The 17,400-nt window shown below is 28.3% G+C and overlaps 3 protein-coding genes across 3 annotated transcripts; 1 reads left to right on the forward strand and 2 right to left on the reverse strand.

Moving 5' to 3' along the window:
• OCT59_018850 (uncharacterized protein) lies at positions 1 to 1,474 on the reverse strand (the record flags this gene model as incomplete). The annotated part of the gene is made up of 6 exons (XM_025323117.2): positions 1,251 to 1,474; positions 1,078 to 1,175; positions 896 to 1,009; positions 258 to 830; positions 122 to 182; positions 1 to 44 (listed from the first exon to the last, which is right to left on the reverse strand). The coding sequence occupies exons 1-6, from the start codon at positions 1,354 to 1,356 to the stop codon at positions 1 to 3; spliced, it is 996 nt and encodes a 331-aa protein (XP_025164442.1). The 5' UTR covers positions 1,357 to 1,474.
• A 44-nt stretch (positions 1,475 to 1,518) lies between these two features.
• On the reverse strand, positions 1,519 to 4,689 carry OCT59_018851 (uncharacterized protein). Its single transcript, XM_066135651.1, has 14 exons — positions 4,525 to 4,689; positions 4,384 to 4,455; positions 4,128 to 4,312; positions 3,909 to 4,059; positions 3,611 to 3,821; positions 3,323 to 3,533; positions 2,981 to 3,266; positions 2,776 to 2,906; positions 2,623 to 2,698; positions 2,479 to 2,545; positions 2,295 to 2,408; positions 2,038 to 2,213; positions 1,771 to 1,959; positions 1,519 to 1,707 (listed from the first exon to the last, which is right to left on the reverse strand). The coding sequence occupies exons 1-14, from the start codon at positions 4,654 to 4,656 to the stop codon at positions 1,669 to 1,671; spliced, it is 2,040 nt and encodes a 679-aa protein (XP_066004917.1). The 5' UTR covers positions 4,657 to 4,689; the 3' UTR covers positions 1,519 to 1,668.
• A 92-nt stretch (positions 4,690 to 4,781) lies between these two features.
• OCT59_018852 (uncharacterized protein) lies at positions 4,782 to 8,523 on the forward strand (the record flags this gene model as incomplete). Its single annotated transcript, XM_066135652.1, has 17 exons — positions 4,782 to 4,833; positions 4,910 to 5,054; positions 5,124 to 5,170; positions 5,246 to 5,363; positions 5,442 to 5,557; positions 5,633 to 5,738; positions 5,818 to 6,111; positions 6,184 to 6,301; positions 6,398 to 6,487; positions 6,559 to 6,738; positions 6,808 to 7,007; positions 7,073 to 7,631; positions 7,694 to 7,811; positions 7,888 to 8,165; positions 8,226 to 8,345; positions 8,422 to 8,432; positions 8,517 to 8,523. The coding sequence occupies exons 1-17, from the start codon at positions 4,803 to 4,805 to the stop codon at positions 8,521 to 8,523; spliced, it is 2,538 nt and encodes an 845-aa protein (XP_066004918.1). The 5' UTR covers positions 4,782 to 4,802.
• Positions 8,524 to 17,400: the final 8,877 nt, after the last annotated feature.

Consider the following 17,400-nt stretch of genomic DNA (forward strand, 5'->3'; position numbering starts at 1 on the left):
TTAATCTGAATCATCAGTCGAGTCATCTTGGTCTTGCTCTTCAGCTAATTTTAAAAGGAAAATGATAAATAATAAATACGAAATTCCAAATTGATATTAGGGAAAAATAAAGAAATTATACCTCCTCCTAATAATGCGGCTAGAGAAATAGGGTTTCCATCACCATTAGATCTTTTTCCACCCTAATAAAAAATTATATTAAATTGACTGTATTAATTATGTGTAATCACAAGAATGAGAATAGACTTATAACTTACTGCCGTATTCAAGTCTCTTTTCGTACGAGGCGATTTGGCAACGCTATTCATTGATTGTTTCATTTGGGCCTCAATATCCCCAAATTCAGATTCTAATTCTGATTCGCTTGAATCCGAGCCGTCATCACCAGAATTATCTGAATCGGATGATGAGGAAGAAGAAATACCCGAAGAACTACTGTTTGATGACCCTGATATATCATCCTTCGTTACATCTTCATCTTCTATCGGTCCATACATATCATCTTCAGCAACGGGTCGCGGTGATGGTGCATCAACTTCCTCTATCGTATCATCCTCCATCCAAGCATCATCCCCATCATCATCGTCTTCATACTCATCATTTGTTATTCCATTCTCTCCATTACCTTCTATTTCCATTACTTCTCTAAATTTCTCTTCAAATTCATCATCTTCCTCTTCATCTACATAATCATCTCCATTTAGAGTATATAACTGGTCTTCCTCATCTATCTCTTTCTGCATTAATCGAGATTCCAGTTCTCTCTCTAGCTCTGCATCTGAGTAAGAAGCAATATGAAACTCATAATCCAAGCACTCTAACGTATAAGTCTAGAAAAAAATTCTTAAACTTCTAGCAATTTTACAAAAATTAACTTAATTAAATAGAATTTTACCTTTGTAACCTCATCAAATATTAATAAATAATTTTTTTCCGCATCCTCAACATCCATTTCATCTGTGTTATCTTCAAATCTTTGTCCGGACAATGAATATGATGGTTCATTTTCCTTAATAAAAAAAAATCTAATTAATAATAACTCTAATTTTATAGATTAATAAATAGGCAAACACAAACCGAAGTTTCAAAAGAAATTTGAATAGTCTCCTCATTTTTGTCAAGTTTAATACTTGCAGGTTTTGAAAAATTTATACTTTTATCATATTCTTCACCAACTACAAAGAAAAACTATTTAAATATTTATAAGCCTACTCGATTTGAAGTTAAACGAAAATGGATATAATACTTACACACAAAGTGGAAATAAGGACTTTTATTTGAACGATTTTGTCCAACTGAATTTCCCAATTTAAAATCAAACAAACTAAATTCTTCGTTGCATTCGATATCCGACATTTCTTTATAATTTTATTTTTACCGAGAAAAAATATATTTGAAAAGGCAGTCAATACACGGTATTAGCAACTTGCACAACATCAGTTTGGAGGGCTCTGCAAAGGCCGGCATTGTTTCCCGGCACTTCCAGCACCCAGTTACATAATCACGTAACGTGAGTTTATGAATATAATAACCTTTATTTATAAAAAAAGAAAAAAAAATAATAAAAAATCGTATTGAATTCGACAAATTTAAATAAAATTCTTTTGTTATAATTTATACCGTAGAATGTCGAACTAAAAGTATGCTAAATAAATTTTTAATCAATATTTATTCTTGAGTATCTTGTTCATCGTCATTATTCGTATCCTAATTGGAAAATTCAAGTCAATATTAAGAAATGTAATGTTTTCAGAAATAATTTGAACTTACAGGAAGATCTTGAGGGAAACCGCCAGGCATAGGAAGTTCTTGATTTTCATTTGGGAGTTGCTGTATTTCATCATTATCATATACTCCCGCTCCGCGAAGCACTTCAATTAATCTCTCAGCCGCTGCTTGTAGATTCGCTGTATCAGCTATTTGATGTATACGTTCAGCTATCGCCTGGACATTCGCATTCTATTTAATAAATAAACCATAATGTGTATAATTTTTTAAAATAACTGAATAAATAGCCAATATTGCAATGATACCAACTGGCACTCCGCCGAGAAATCTTCGTAAGTCAACTGCTAAAATACTGTCCCAATCAGTATTAGATGATTCCGAATATGCATCATAAGGACTAACTCCATCAGGCGGAGGCAAAGGATCGTGAAGATCAATATCTCTACTTGTAACCTCAGGAAGGTATGCGAGAAATTTAGAATTTTCTATTTCAGAATAACAAACGAAATTAACTTAATCTGATTATTTAGTGAAATCGACATATGCAAATAATATAAATACAGTACCGGAAACGACGATATATCTACTTAAATTTAACGGAATCTGTTCATTAAATGAATTTTCTCTGAGATTTTTTCCATATGAAAGAGCTTTCGCAAACTCTTCATCGCCCAAAGAAGCTAATAAATAGTAAAGGTCAATAAATACTATAAAGCAAAAGAAATAAGAAGGAATAATAAATGTTCTTACTTTTATAATCTGGAATTTGCATTTTTACAACAACGTTTATTGATACAGTCTGAAGCCAATTGATAAGCTAATAATATTATATCAAATCAATATACAGATTATCCAAAAGAAATATAGTGTTGTAAGGAATTTATGAATACTAACTTCAGGTTGCGTCCATAAAGGCGAAATTTGATCAACATAATGATCAATTAAAAGATTAAGATAATTGGAGCTTGGTCTGTATATAATTTAGCAATAATTGGCTTAATTTAATTATTAAAACATTAATAATGCAATTAAAATATAGAACCTTACACTTCTTGAATGAACGAACTTTCGGAAACATCACTTTCAAGTTGAATATCACATTTTTCGGACAAGAGAAGTATAACAGATGGAAAATAAAGAATAGCTTTTTCCAACATTGCTTTACTCATTTCATGCGCCTGTTTGAAAAAAAAAAAAAAAATTTAAAATTACAATTGCAAAAGCTAAGAATGTAAAAATAAATTTAGCTTACGGAATTATTTTCTTCGCGCGATTCAAGTAAAAATTGTGCTATTGCAGCAGAATAAGCAAAATTAGGCCAATCTTGCAACTTATGCAAAACCCATTCATTGGCAAGAGATAAAACATAAGTATATTGATGGGCTTTTAACCCAAGATAATCGATGAAATTCAACACACTCATAGGGTCGTTTGAAGGATCCAATGAAAGTAACAATTTTGAAAATTCAAAAGATGTTTGCCAACATCCTCGACGAGACAAAGATTGAACATGACGTAACAATCCAAGGAAAAAAGCTCTATATAAAAAATATATTAATCGATTTTAAGATTAAATTTGCATAATATCTCTTACCTATTTTCGAAGTATTTATAATCCATTCTGGAAGTGCCTTTTGTAATATTAAACTTAATATGGAAGCTTTTCTCGAACGCATATAATGCACGTTCTATAAGTTCGCCTGCCATTGTATGATCTCCCGACATTTTGTAAACGTCACTCATCTGCAATAAAGAATCAATATGATAAGGATTTTCATGCAATAGCGAAATAATTGCATTTGGATCTGGGAAAGACAAAATAATTAAAAGAATTAATAAAAAGAAAAAATCTTAACGTGAAAGAAATTATAGAATTATTTACCATGTGTAGCTATGCGTCGTAGAAAATCTAATTGAACAACTTGATATTGTTGTGAATGTATAAATTTAAAATGATAAATTCCATCATTTTCTTTCAATAACTCCATTCTTAGTCCAAATTTAAGAATCGGCGGCCAACTTTGTCTCGGTTTTGCCAACAAAGTTCTTTTAATAGTACGCGCATAATTTCTGCTTCGAATCTCTCTATCTACCTACATAACTAATTGTGAGGTTACCAAAGCGGAAATATTTAGCGTTCAAAAAAAAACAAATAAAAAAATGTTAAAGTTATTACTCACAATTCCAGAAGAAAACATCCTTCTCATTTCACCATCTGCATCCAATAAACGTGCATCTATGATTAAAAATGAATTGCTTGGAATTGTTGAAGACTGATGCACTTCATTTCCATTATCATCGCTCTGTTGTGCTGTAGAAAGATTACCAAATCTAGCGCATAAACATAATTTGAGTTAGATACACTTATTAAGTTATAAATAAACAACTACATAATTTACTTGTCGTTAATTTCTCGAATCAAAGCTTCTAATTCGATCTCACTCATTTCTTCAACTTTCTTTCCCGTTCGTGTTTTCTTCTCTAGCTCGGCCATAGGATTTTCAGCAGGTGTATTTTTCTTGTTTTTCTTTTTCTTTTTCTTTTTTGTAGAGGAAGTCAACCGTATTGAAGGTTCTAAAGTTTCCTATAAAATTGAAATAAGTTAGAACGATCAAATTCAAGGTGAAAATTTGGCGAAATTGACAATGTTCATACGTTGTTAATTTCGGGTTCACTGGCATTTTCGTCCGAGTTACGATTTTCAGTGTCGTCAGTCACTTCATTGAGCTGATTATTTATGAAAATTTGGAATATGTTAGGTTAAGAAATTTGAATTAAATAGTAGACCTTACATACTAAGTCAAACAAGTTACTCTTTGGTGGTGGCTGATCAATATCCTCAGAATCATTTAAGTCTTCGTCGTTAATACGCTTTGTAAGGAAATCGTACTCTTTATTTATTGCCTTTCTAAACGCACGTCCTGACATTTTAAATTTCGAAGAGAACTATCACTGAATTGTCGATGAGCTTACCAACAAGTTTTCCCGGCAAATCGTGTATTTTTCCGCCTTGTAGAACATAACCTCCCATGTGACATCTTGTAGATTCTTCGTATCCTTCGGTTTTTTTTTTAATGGGCAAAAGAGAGAAGAAAACTGGAAAGGGTAGATAAAATGAATGGCTATGCAACAGAAATAGTTATTTTATAAATTTTTGATTAAAATTTCATAATAAAATTAGGACGTTTGGACAAGTATTATCACTTGGCCAAGGAACAGGGTTATCGAGCTCGTTCAGCTTTTAAGCTTATTCAATTAAATAAGAAATACAATTTTCTGGAAAAATCAAGATGTTTAATTGATTTGTGCGCAGCTCCTGGTGGCTGGTAAGTTATTTTGGCTCTAGTGAGAATCCAAATTTATTTTTTAAAAAAAATTCTTAATTGCTTTTAAAGGTTACAAGTTGCGAGCAAATATATGCCAGTCTCAAGCTTAATTATCGGTTTGAATTAAAACTTCATATAATTTTGTATTTCCAATGAGTTCATTTAAATTGAGTTAACTTGGTTTAAAAAAGGTGTTGATCTTGCACCCATTAAACCGATTCCAAAGATTATCACATTTCAAGAAGATATTACTACAGACAAATGTCGCGCCACTCTTCGAAACGAATTAAAAACTTGGAAAGCCGATGTGTAAATTATTATTATTATTATTATTATTATTTGCTTCTTAATTTTATAAATAATTAAATAATTTTTAAATTAATATAGAGTACTTCATGATGGTGCTCCTAACGTTGGTGTATCTTGGATCCAAGATGCTTATGCACAGTCTGAATTGACTCTAAAGGCTTTAAAATTAGCTGTAGAATTTTTGAATAAAGGAGGTTTAGTATCTTATGACTTTATTTATTAATGATTTATTATATGATTGACCCTCATATCATTTGATAATACGATAGGCGCTTTTGTTACTAAAGTGTTCAGATCAAAAGACTACAATAATTTAATATGGGTTTTTAATCAATTATTTAAAAAGGTAGAGGCCACAAAACCAGCTTCTTCAAGGTAATCATTAATCATTTTCCATTGTGGCTTCTAAAATAGAATTCAATTTAATTAATTCGTACTTTAATCGTATATATAGAAATGTCTCTGCCGAAATTTATGTTGTATGTCGTGATTTCCTTGCCCCTAAAAAAATTGATCCAAAGTTACTCGATCCTCGCTCCGTTTTCCAAGAAGTAGATATTGGCACGATAAATAAATCTGTAAATGTATTACATCCTGAAAAAAAAAAGCGAAGAAGAGAAGGCTATGATGATGGAGACTACACTTTATTTAAAGCTGCATCGGTTTTGGATTTTATTCAATCGAACGATCCAATTAGATTTCTTGGTGAAATCAATAAGTTAAACTTTGATACTGATGATGCCAAAAAGTGAGCGTTTACAAGTAAAAAGTGAAATATAATATATTTTAATATTTTGTGCTGACTTTTATAATTTCTTAGATTATTGAGTCATAAATCTATTACCGAAGAAATTAAAATATGCTGCGAGGATTTAAAAGTTTTAGGGAAAAGAGAATTTAAAAACCTTTTGAAATGGCGTGACTCCGTTAAATCATCGGTATTGTTCTACGAAAACTAAATAATAAAGTTGTTATATAGAATTTTGACTAATTATTGTATTGTAGCTAAGGAATTTCTCTTTAAAAAATAATAGTTTCAAGAACAAGATGAAATAAACGAAAAACCAAGTGAGAAGGACAAAAAAGAAGCATCTGCTGATGAAGACGAAATCATACAAGAAGAGGTTTACATAAATTTTTATCATATTATCTTTTTAATCTTATATTTATTAATTTTAATGGTTACGATAAACAGCTTGAAAGATTAACCAAGGAAGAGCAGGCTCATCAGAAAAAACTCCGTCGAAAGGCAAACATAAAACGTCAAAAAAATGTGACGCGCATGCAACTAAAAATGATTTCCCCGACAGATATAGCATTAGATCAAGTTGTAGACGAATCATTGTTTAATTTAAGACAAATCGATAAATTTGGGGTAAGTATTCTCAGTATTTTTCGTTATATAAAAACTTGAGATTGATAAACGATTATTATCATTATGCAGATGTTAAAAAAGATTCGGAAAGGAGACATGAATATATCCATTGATAATGAGCAAGATGACGACATTATGATTGATGATATTGATGCTCAAAAAAAGGACTTGCACAAATACGAGCAAAGTGATAATATTGAAGATATGGAAGATGTTGATTATGAGAGCGAAAATGATATAACTTATTTAGAACAAGAAATGGATGAATTGTAAGAATTTACTCTCATTGTATATTTATTACGCATTTCGTTTAATGTATTTTAATTTCCTTTAGATATGAACAATATAAAGAATATAAGGCGGAACGTGATGCAAAATATAGAGTTAAGAAAATGCGCGAAGAAAATGATATCGTTCAAACTTTTGACAAAGGCGATGATGATGACAGCGAATCAGAGGATTATGCTCTGCCTGACAATACTGACTACTCTACATCAGATGACGATGATTCTGAAACTGAAAAGTCATTTAGTAATAAAGTAACGAATAAAATAAAGAAAAAGAATAATAAGTTAGTAATAAATTTAGATTACGATGATGATAATGAAACAATTCGAAGTCCTGTCGAATTAAGTAAAAAAGCAACATTGTTTTTTGATCAACCTTTATTTAAAAAAGTGATGAAGGAATATGATGAAAATAAAGAACTCTCAGAAACTAAAAAGAGTGAATATGATGCAAACGATGACCTTAAATTACCGTCAAAAAAGAATAAAATAATCAAAAATTCCAAAGCTGATGGGGATGAAGATTATGTCAAAAATTTTCAAGTAATCGATAAAGATTCGGATTCAAAAATCCGTAGTGAATCGTTAAAACGTAAAGCTGAAGAGGTAAGAATAGGTAAAGATGTCTTTATTTGGTAATCGATTTAATAATTTGATCTTTCTTTTAGAATGATAGAGGCGATGACGATGATATAGAAATAGTTCCAATTAATAAAGACAATAACGAGGAAATATGGGACGCTAATGAATCTGACGAAGACGAAAAAAAGATGAAAAAAGCACAAAGTCGTAATATATCTTATTAAACACATAATGGAGAAAATTTACTAACTTACGTTTATATATTCTTCCAATATTGTAGAAATTGGGTTAATTACTACGGAAGCCATGAGTCTTGCGCAACAACTAGTAAATCGACAAAAGACCAAGAGTGACTTAATTGATGAAGGTTTTAGGCGATACACTTTCAATGACAAAGAAGGATTGCCATCTTGGTTTTTAGATGACGAAAGGAAGCATAATAAAGTTAATGTGCCTATAACAAAAGAAGCTGTGGAAATTATTCGTCAAAGAATGAAAGCATTGAATGCTCGACCTATTAAAAAGATAGCTGAAGCTAAAGCTAGAAAAAAGATGAGGGTATGGATTTGTTGAATTAAAAAAATAGTTTCAATATACTTACTATTTTTTTTCCTATAGGCCATCAAAAAGCTTGTTAAGCTTCAAAAAAAAACTGATGCCATTGTTGATACTCCAGATATGACTGAAAGAGAAAAGGCACAAACAATTTCAAAAATGATTTCTAAAACGCAAAAAAAGGTTAAAAAAGAAATTAAAGTAGTTGTTGCCAAGGGTGGAGCCAAGGGTAAAAAAGGTCGCCCTAAAGGGGTGAAAGGAAGATATAAGGTAACGTTTATCTATTTCACCCAAATTGTTCAATATTCGGTTCGGTACATTAATATATTTTTGAAATATTTAATCTACAATTAGATGGTAGACTCTAGAATGAAAAAAGAAGTTAGAGCAATGAAAAGACTTGAAAAGAAAGGAAGGAGATAAAATGGTAATTTAATAGATTTAAAATTACTATATCATAAATCTGTTTTGTGACGAAATCTTATTTGTAATATCAATATCAATAGGAATGGACTGCCTGATATTTCACTTTCTCTATTTTCAAATGCATTGATTTTGCAAAACCTAAATTCAAAGTAATAAAGATTTAATAAAAATTTGTTAATAAAAAATAAATTTCATATTAGTATTTATTTTATTATATTTTCTGTATTGTGTTTTTATTAGATTAGTTTCGATTACTCTGTTATAGGGTTGACTCGTGCTTGACACGTGTCGGCTCTACGTATCTGTTCTTGGGATACTTTATGTATTAATTCTCAATAAAGATGCACTACAGTTTAAAAAAAAAAAAAAAAAAAATTTCATTAAATCAATAAAATTTCATTAAAAATTAATACAATAAAAAGGTTTTGTAAATTATTATTATAGCTAGACCTACTAACTATTTAACTATTAAAAAAGTTTGGGTATTATAAATTTTTTATTATTTTATATTACTAACTAATTTTTGGTTTTCTAAAAAAAAATACTTTTCTAGTAGCATTAACTATATAGTTAAAATTTCATTTATTATACTAATATTATTACTTATTTAATAATTTCTTTTTTTATTTCTATAAATTTTTATATTCTTTGCAAATTTTGAATTAATACCTTTAATTTATAATAATAATTCAAAAAATTTATAGTTATTATAGGATTTCAAATATTTTTAAAATAAATTATAAGTTATATTTTTAGGCAAACTTGGCTTGGTAACCTTTATCTTTATTAAATTTATACAAGAATTCAAAATAAACAAGAGAACGTGTAAAGTTCTATAATAAACATAACCAAAAAATAAAAGCCAAACAGTCTCCAAAAAATACAAATAAGAGAAAGCTAAACTAAAAAGTAATATATGCCTAAGCTATAATCATGTTTATATTATTATATCTTCCCTAAAATCTATTTCAAAATTAGTAAAAGTAACTGTGCTAAAAAACCCACTTTTCAAGCAACCTTTTCTAGAAATGCCACTTAGGATTGAATAACTGGTGAATCTTTAGCGCCGTTAAATTGATCAGCTAATGAAGCAAACTTTGTTAGATATATTATTAAGAACGATTTGCTTGGCAAACTCTATGTTTCATGATCAGTATAGATGTTTCCATAAATCTTCACTCAAAAATTTGATTTGAAGAAAGGCGCATGCGCAGTCTTTTGATTCCAGGTCTCAACTAAGAAAAGAATGACTATTGTTAGGATGATTCTATAAGTAAGATTATAATAAAAATAATTTCCCCTATTTGACTATATTACTAACAATAATAATCCAACTTCACGCAGAACATCAGAAACTTTTTAGTATTGTGCAATTCCTTAAGGGATACCCATTTTATTTCAAACGATCCTTTGAACTACGATCAACTTTAAATAATATTATGTGATAGTCCAACATGTAACCAACGGATTCCTGTACTACAAAAACTGCGGTACATAATCTGTCATCCCTTTTTCACCTAAAGATCAACCAGCTTAAAAAAGAAAAAGATTAGCAATCCTATAATGTCAATCAAAATTTCCAGTACCCCATTTTCCAAAAAAAAACAAAGTTACACAAAAAAATTTAAAAAACAAGAAAAATAAAACAAAACAAAAAATAAAGTTATGATACAGAAAAATCTTAAGGTAAAAACCCTGCTAAAATAATACCAAACATATATCGCAACTCCATTACCTTATATTAGAAACCTTTCTAATCAGAAATCAGGTCCAAACAACTAGTAAGTTCTTTCAAAGAATAACAGTCTGGCTTGAAACCACTTGGCCAGTTAGACTTTAAAAGGTATGGAACCTAAATGCACTACTTTTTAACCTTTCGGAAAGTTCCCTTGTAGAAATATTTGCATGTAACGGCTATCTTATATTAAGCTTGATGGATAACACTCAGGAAATTTCAAAGAATTTCATAATAAATGGTTGGAAAAACCAGTGGTGGGAATAATATTCCTACCTTTAGATTACTTAAAACATCAGATGAATTATTCCCAACCATGGAGAACTCTTTGATTAGACAGTCTACTAATAGCAAAATAAGAAAAGCACTTTAACAACTTCTGCTGAAAAAATGGACAAGAGATTGGTAGAAAGAAAGGGTAGTCAACCTCTCTAAGTTATATTTTTAGCAAATTAACCAATTTTTTAAAAAATTAAAAATTAAAATTATGCAATTTTTTTAGCATTCAGTAATCTAATTTTAATGAACTTTTTTTTTCTATTGAATTCTACAGATATTTGCAAATTGCAAAAAATAATTTTTTGAGTTTTAGTAAAAAAAAGCATATGGGCGGATTTGATTCACGGGATAAAATTGCTTTATTGCCTCATTGGTCCTTTTGCGTTATACTAAACTGATCAGCAAACACAAGATTTCACATCAGGTGAGTTGTAGATCAATTGAAAAATTTTTTTTTTTGAACTTACCAACGTTAAAAAAAAAATATTTTTAAAAAAAACCGCGTTTTAACCCATCTGACATAGTTACAACCCATCTGACTTAAGGTATATCAGTCTGAAGTAGTAGCGAATATTTAGTGCTGGAGTTTTTTTTTATTCTTTTGGCTAGTTTTCTATTTCTTTTTTTTTTCTTTTTACCTTTTAGATCTAAGAAGTTTTTTAAATAATATTGTTCTAAATTCTCCCTTTTCGTTTATATAGTTCATTTGAGAAGACTTATTGTGAAAGATATTTCAAAGTGAATTTTTCAAAAGAGTGTTATGGTTATCTTTATATTTCACTATTTTTTTGTCACAAGTGTTAAGCGTTCAAAATGTTTTATGTTTCTTATTATACTTAAATTTAAAGTATTATAAATACTGTAATAGTTAAATTTATAATTTAAAAATCAATTTTTAGTTTTGACTTGAGACTCATATACTACTTGTGTACTTTTTAAAATTAGAAATTAAATTAAAAAGAAGCGAAAGTAAAAAAAACATTTTATTGGAGTGGCTTAGCGTTATCATATGATGTTACACTGATCTACATATCATAAATCTGGCCAAAATTATGTTAATTTTGGCCAAAATTAAAATCATATCAAAATTGATTTTTTTTAATCACACTTCTTTATGGACATCGTGCAATGCATCCTTAACTTTGCTGTACTTGCATAATGCAAAAATTCAGCATATTTAGGTGATGAAACAAATCCGCCGATATGGTGTATAATTTATATATTAGATATTTAAAGTTTTATTATTATAATCTTTTAAAATAAAATTCTATTCTAAAAAATAAGTTTTTATTAAAAAATAATTTTATATTCTTATTTAACAACCACATTGCAATTAGTAATAAAATGGAAACACACAAAAGAGATCAAGAAATAAATTCTAAGAAAGAAAATATCAGTATATCAATGTATTGCATATGAATAGATTTCAACTCAGCAAATAAAAGATGATACATATAATTTAAAGAGAAGGAAAATTCTCAAACATAATAAACAGTAGTCAATTACTTTTAAGAAAATAAGACAATATATAAATCAGTTTATTAAGGAAGGTATAGTATAATAATATCAAAATATATAAATACAAATATAATTCTTCTTTTTGTTTAGAGAGTAGTAAAAGCACATATTGAAGCTATATAATAATAATAATCTATATAATTTAATAGCTACTATAAGAGAATATAGATGAATTTCATATTGATGATAGTAAGGCATAGGAGTAATCTATAGGATGGAGAATCGATTCAGTATTTAAATAAATTAGTTATGCATATAGCAGAAACTTCTGTATTTTCATATAATTAATAAACATATGAATTACACTACTTTGCAAAAAAAAAAATAATTTTATATTTTTAATAATACAAATTGGCTAAGCGGTAAATATTACATATAGCTAAAAATTCATTAAATACTACTAAAATATTATATGTCATTTTTCCAATTGGTCAATATAAAATAAAACTCTTAAATAATAATTTAAATAATATATAAAATATTGGAAATATTTTAATAAATTAATATAAAGTAGAAAATAATAGTAAAATAAATAAATTTTATTAGGAGCATGCTAGAAATTAACTGATTTAAAAGAGGATAAGGAAAGTCAAGCTTCAAATCAGATTTATATATATATCATGTAACATCTATACAGTTCATCCTCACTATAGTGAATTCTATAGGCTGAAGATTAAAATTAATTATAGTGAGAAATTCACTATACTGAGGATTATTTTATTATATATAAAAAAAATCTGTACCTGAACTTTTCTTCATTATAGCAAGTTATTCACTATATAAAAATTCATTATGGAGAGAGTGAACTGTATATCTAAATATAAATATAAATAATTTAATTATTTTTATATATTAAATTATTGTAATGCAATTATCTTAACTTTTAGTAATTCAATTTTAATAAACTTTTTTATAATTTATAGCTTTCATTTAATTCTACAAATTTAGCTTTATAAAATAAAAAAAAGTTTGTTCAAATTGAATTACTAGAAGCCAAAATAATTGTATTTACATTATAATAATTATTATAATATAATTATCTTGACTTCTAGTGATTCAATTTTAATAAACTTTTTTTAATTTATAGCTCTTATTTAACTTTAAAAATATAGCTAATAAAACAAAAAAGTTTATTCAAATTGAATCACTAGAAGGTAAGATAATTGTATGATACTTAATTATTATATATAATATTTAATATTTTTAAATAATAAAAATTTTTTTAACCGCTACTAATTGAAAGAAATCAGCTAATTTCTGGTACATCCCTTATAAAAAAAATACCTATAAATTTTACTTTCTTTTTACTTTTTTTACTTTTTATATAAAATTTTTTTTTAACTGCAACATACTATAAATTTATTAAAATTATTAATTAGTGAAATATACAAATAAGTACTATTCTAAAAAACTATTTTAAATTTTTAATATAATTAATTTATAGAAAACTATATATTAAAAAACTCTTTCTGCTGATTGTATAGACCATTTTTTTCACATAAAAATTTTAAAGAAAAATTTTTGAAATAATGGCTTTTTCATCAAAACAAACTATTTTTAAAGTTCTTTTTAAAGACGATGATTTTGATACAACTGTGGATAGAACCATTTATTATGAACTGGTCAAATATGCCTTAAAAAAATATTGTTCTTTTGACTTGACTGAAAAAAATATTTCTCAAACTGTTGAAAAACATACTGGTAATAGTGATCTATATACTAACCTACTTATTATAGAACATCTGGAGGCTTTCAAAATCTTTAGTATTGGTAACTTACAGTCTTTATATTATTTTTTCTTTATTTTTTATGAGTTTTTTGACTTTATTTAAGTAAATGTAACTAAAGAAATAGAGAACGCTTGCAAAGAGTTTGTAAAATAATAATACTACCCTAGCCATGGTGAAAAAAAAGTGACTGACACGTGACTTTTGGCTCACATTACGGCGTTATGCACTAACACGTGAAATAATTGGTGATAAATAAGGGGTGATGAATAAGTTTTTACCTACTCGAAAAAAACTAAGTCCCTCAGATAAATATAAAAAGTGGAAATGTGGTGGGATGTGGCAGTTATAATGAATAAAATGCAGTCACATGTCAGTCACTTTTTTTTTGCCATGGCTAGGGTTGTAGTGAAATAACAGATGACGTCATCACAACAAATCCCAGATATATCCAAATCTGTAGAAGATCAACCAATAGATATAGAAATTATTGATATGCCTATTACGTCCAAACACCAATTAAAGGAATCAATTAGCATCTTCTTAGCAAAAGCCACTTCTTTTATATCTAAAGATAAACAAAAGCAAGTTTTATATGCCGATATGATTAAATAAAATCTAAATAGTGATATTAGCAGATTTGACTTGCCTTCACTTTTTACAAAAAAAAAAAGAAAAACTGTGCCCATTTCTAATACTGGATCTAGCAAAAGTTCTTTTAAAACTACCAAGAAACAACCCGCTACACTTTTATCTAAAATGATTAGTACTATAATGACTGGATATATGCCTGTAAATAAGGACTTTATATTCTCTCCTCCTAGTCTTAATTTGATACGCTTAATCACTTAAAAACCTGGGATGATTAATTTTAAATCTCAACAGAAATACGTCATTATTACAGTGTCAATTGAACTCAATCAAGAGGTTACAAGATTTTGAAATAATGGAGTATAAACTGCTCCACTTAAAGGTTTATCTATATGATAGTTTCTAGCTAACTGGGATCTCAAATAAAGAAAAAAACAGGAATGATTCCAGGCTGTACTTAAAGGAGTTCCTACTTCTATTTTCACAGCTACTTTATATCTGGATAATCCTGCTCACTTTATACTTCTACTATTAGGATTTAAAGTATTTAAATTAATTTAAGATTGGAGTACCCGCAAATTAATAACTTATTATGAATTGTGAATTGACTTAAAGAAGGTCATTAGTAAGCCATTTAGCTTAAACGAATTTACTAGTGATTAATAATAAAATTTTTATTAAATCCATGATTTTTGTTTTTTTATGTAGTTTGTCTATATTAACATTGCAAAAATTACATGTATAAATTTAATTTTAATAACATAAAAAAAATATTTGACGTAAATTACATATGTAATCAAATAATAAATAAGTATTTTTCAAATTTAAAAGATTTTTAAATATTAAATAAAATGTAAAAGTCATTTTTAATAAAAATTTTTCAATATGTATCCAATTTCAATAAAAATTGACTCACAAAGACTTTAAAATATTTTGAATTTATATGCAAAATTTCAGTATATATTAGTATTATGTGGGAATGGAGCAAAAATTTACTGTTACACAAATTTGATAGTAAAAAAGTAACATATTCTTTTCCCTCTGCAAGACTATATGCATACTTATTATTTATTATTGTAGGTGAATTATACACGACCATAGTTTGTTCTTTTGAATAAATAAAAGATTGGATTTATTTTTGTATGATTCGTATGATCGATAATATTAAGTTCATCTAAATGAGCACTAGTGATATTAGGAAATTATATCATTTTTCATCACTTTATATCGCTTCATATCATTTTTCATCATTCCATATCATTTTTCATCACTTCATTTCATTTTGCAACATTCCATTTCATTTTTATTACCGTATTTCATTTACATTATCCCATTTCATTTCTATTTTGTTTTCATCATCGATCCTATTTCACTTTTATTTCATCATTCCCTTCGCTCCCATTTTATTTTCCATCGTTCTATTTTATTTTATATCATTCCATTTTACTCCCATTTTGTTTTTCATTATCCTTTCACTCCAATTTCATTTTTCACATTATCCTTTTAATTTCATCATCCACTTCATCTCTTTTTATATATTCATTTTTTTTCTGTTATAAAATTATTAATTGTTAACTAAATTATAAAGGATTATATATCTTATGTATTACTATAGTCTATAGGTTTTAAATTAATAAAAAACTTAGATTAAATGGTTAATAGATGGGTATAATAGTTTAATTAAAGTTATGTTAATATTCTTGTAATTTAAAAAGTACTGAAATATCCTGATTGATATTTGAGTATTTTTCTTTTATGCCATTTTTTGGCACCAATCAGATTTACTATTTGATGAAAATTTAAAAAAAAATAGGGACCAATCAGATAGTAGTATGAAAACCCCAATTCTGGCTCACTCCCACCATATAATCTAAAATACTACCACTTTATATAATCTAATTACCACCATCATATAACTTAATTACCATCATATAATCCACCTACCACTTTTACTATAATTTAACTACCACTTTATATAATCTAGTTACCACCATCATATAATTTTAATTACCACCATATAATCCACCTACCACTTTTCATATAATCTAGTTACCATCATATAGTTTTATTACCACCATACAACTCTATTACCACCATACAATCTGAAAAAATTAACCGAACAAGAAATAGGATTTCAAAGCCAACGGAGTTCAAAAAGGTAAGGAATATTAACCCATCCAGGAAACCAGCCATGGAGTCAATAGAGCGGAATAGCAAGGCAAGCAATTACCCTTATACCGAGAAAAAATGTAATTGAATAAAAGGTAGGTACCAAGTAACTATACAGATAAATAGTACATAACATGGTATATACCGCAGAAAAGTTAGCAACAATCTTTGGCTGCACAGTCTCTGATCTTATGGCTATCATGAGAGATTCTGAAAAAGCCCACCAAACCCCGTACGCAGTATCAGTAATCCCCGAACTTGTGGGCCATATCCTGGAATACATTCCAAGTAGAAATTTCGGGACACATCTTCTGAAGTCAGCCCAATCTGGAGAGCCGAAGCTGAACGAATACTTCCGGAAGCGGCATAAAGAAGCCGAGGAGCGCTTACGACAAAGCAGTAGAAAAGAAGGAAAAAGCAAATGATGCTCTTGGTCGATCAGAGGAGGAGGGTAATAGAAATCGTGACCTCCGTGAACTTGAATGGGAGGCATATCAAAAGGCTTGTAAAGAGAGAACAAATGCTGCAGTAGAGCATATTATGGTAAAAGAAGCTATTCGCCGTTGTAGCTTACAACTATAAGTTACTTAAGGATGTAGTATACATCAGGACGAGGATGTGCTTTCAGTGGACTCGGATGACAATCCCGATGACTCAGATGGTGAGGAATAGTTTAGGAAGACAGTACTAATCTGTCTCTCTCTTTTTTTACCCTCATAGGGTAGGCGAACAATTAATTTTATTTTCAGAAAAAATGTAATTGAATAAAAGAGGAGTATAAAAAGTTTACAAG

This window comes from Rhizophagus irregularis, chromosome 28, assembly GCF_026210795.1.
Source record: "Rhizophagus irregularis chromosome 28, complete sequence".
In the NCBI taxonomy this organism is placed as follows: domain Eukaryota; kingdom Fungi; phylum Glomeromycota; class Glomeromycetes; order Glomerales; family Glomeraceae; genus Rhizophagus; species Rhizophagus irregularis.

Bases quoted from the DNA above. Each gene is read 5' to 3' on its own strand.
- OCT59_018851 (XM_066135651.1), bottom strand. From the start codon at position 4,656: ATGTCAGGACGTGCGTTTAGAAAGGCAATAAATAAAGAGTACGATTTC. The intron at 2,907-2,980 runs GTAAGCTAAATT...TTTTTCAAACAG, and splicing joins CGCGCGAAGAAAATAATTCC to GCGCATGAAATGAGTAAAGC. The intron at 1,960-2,037 runs GTTGGTATCATT...TTTATTAAATAG, and splicing joins GATTTCTCGGCGGAGTGCCA to AATGCGAATGTCCAGGCGAT.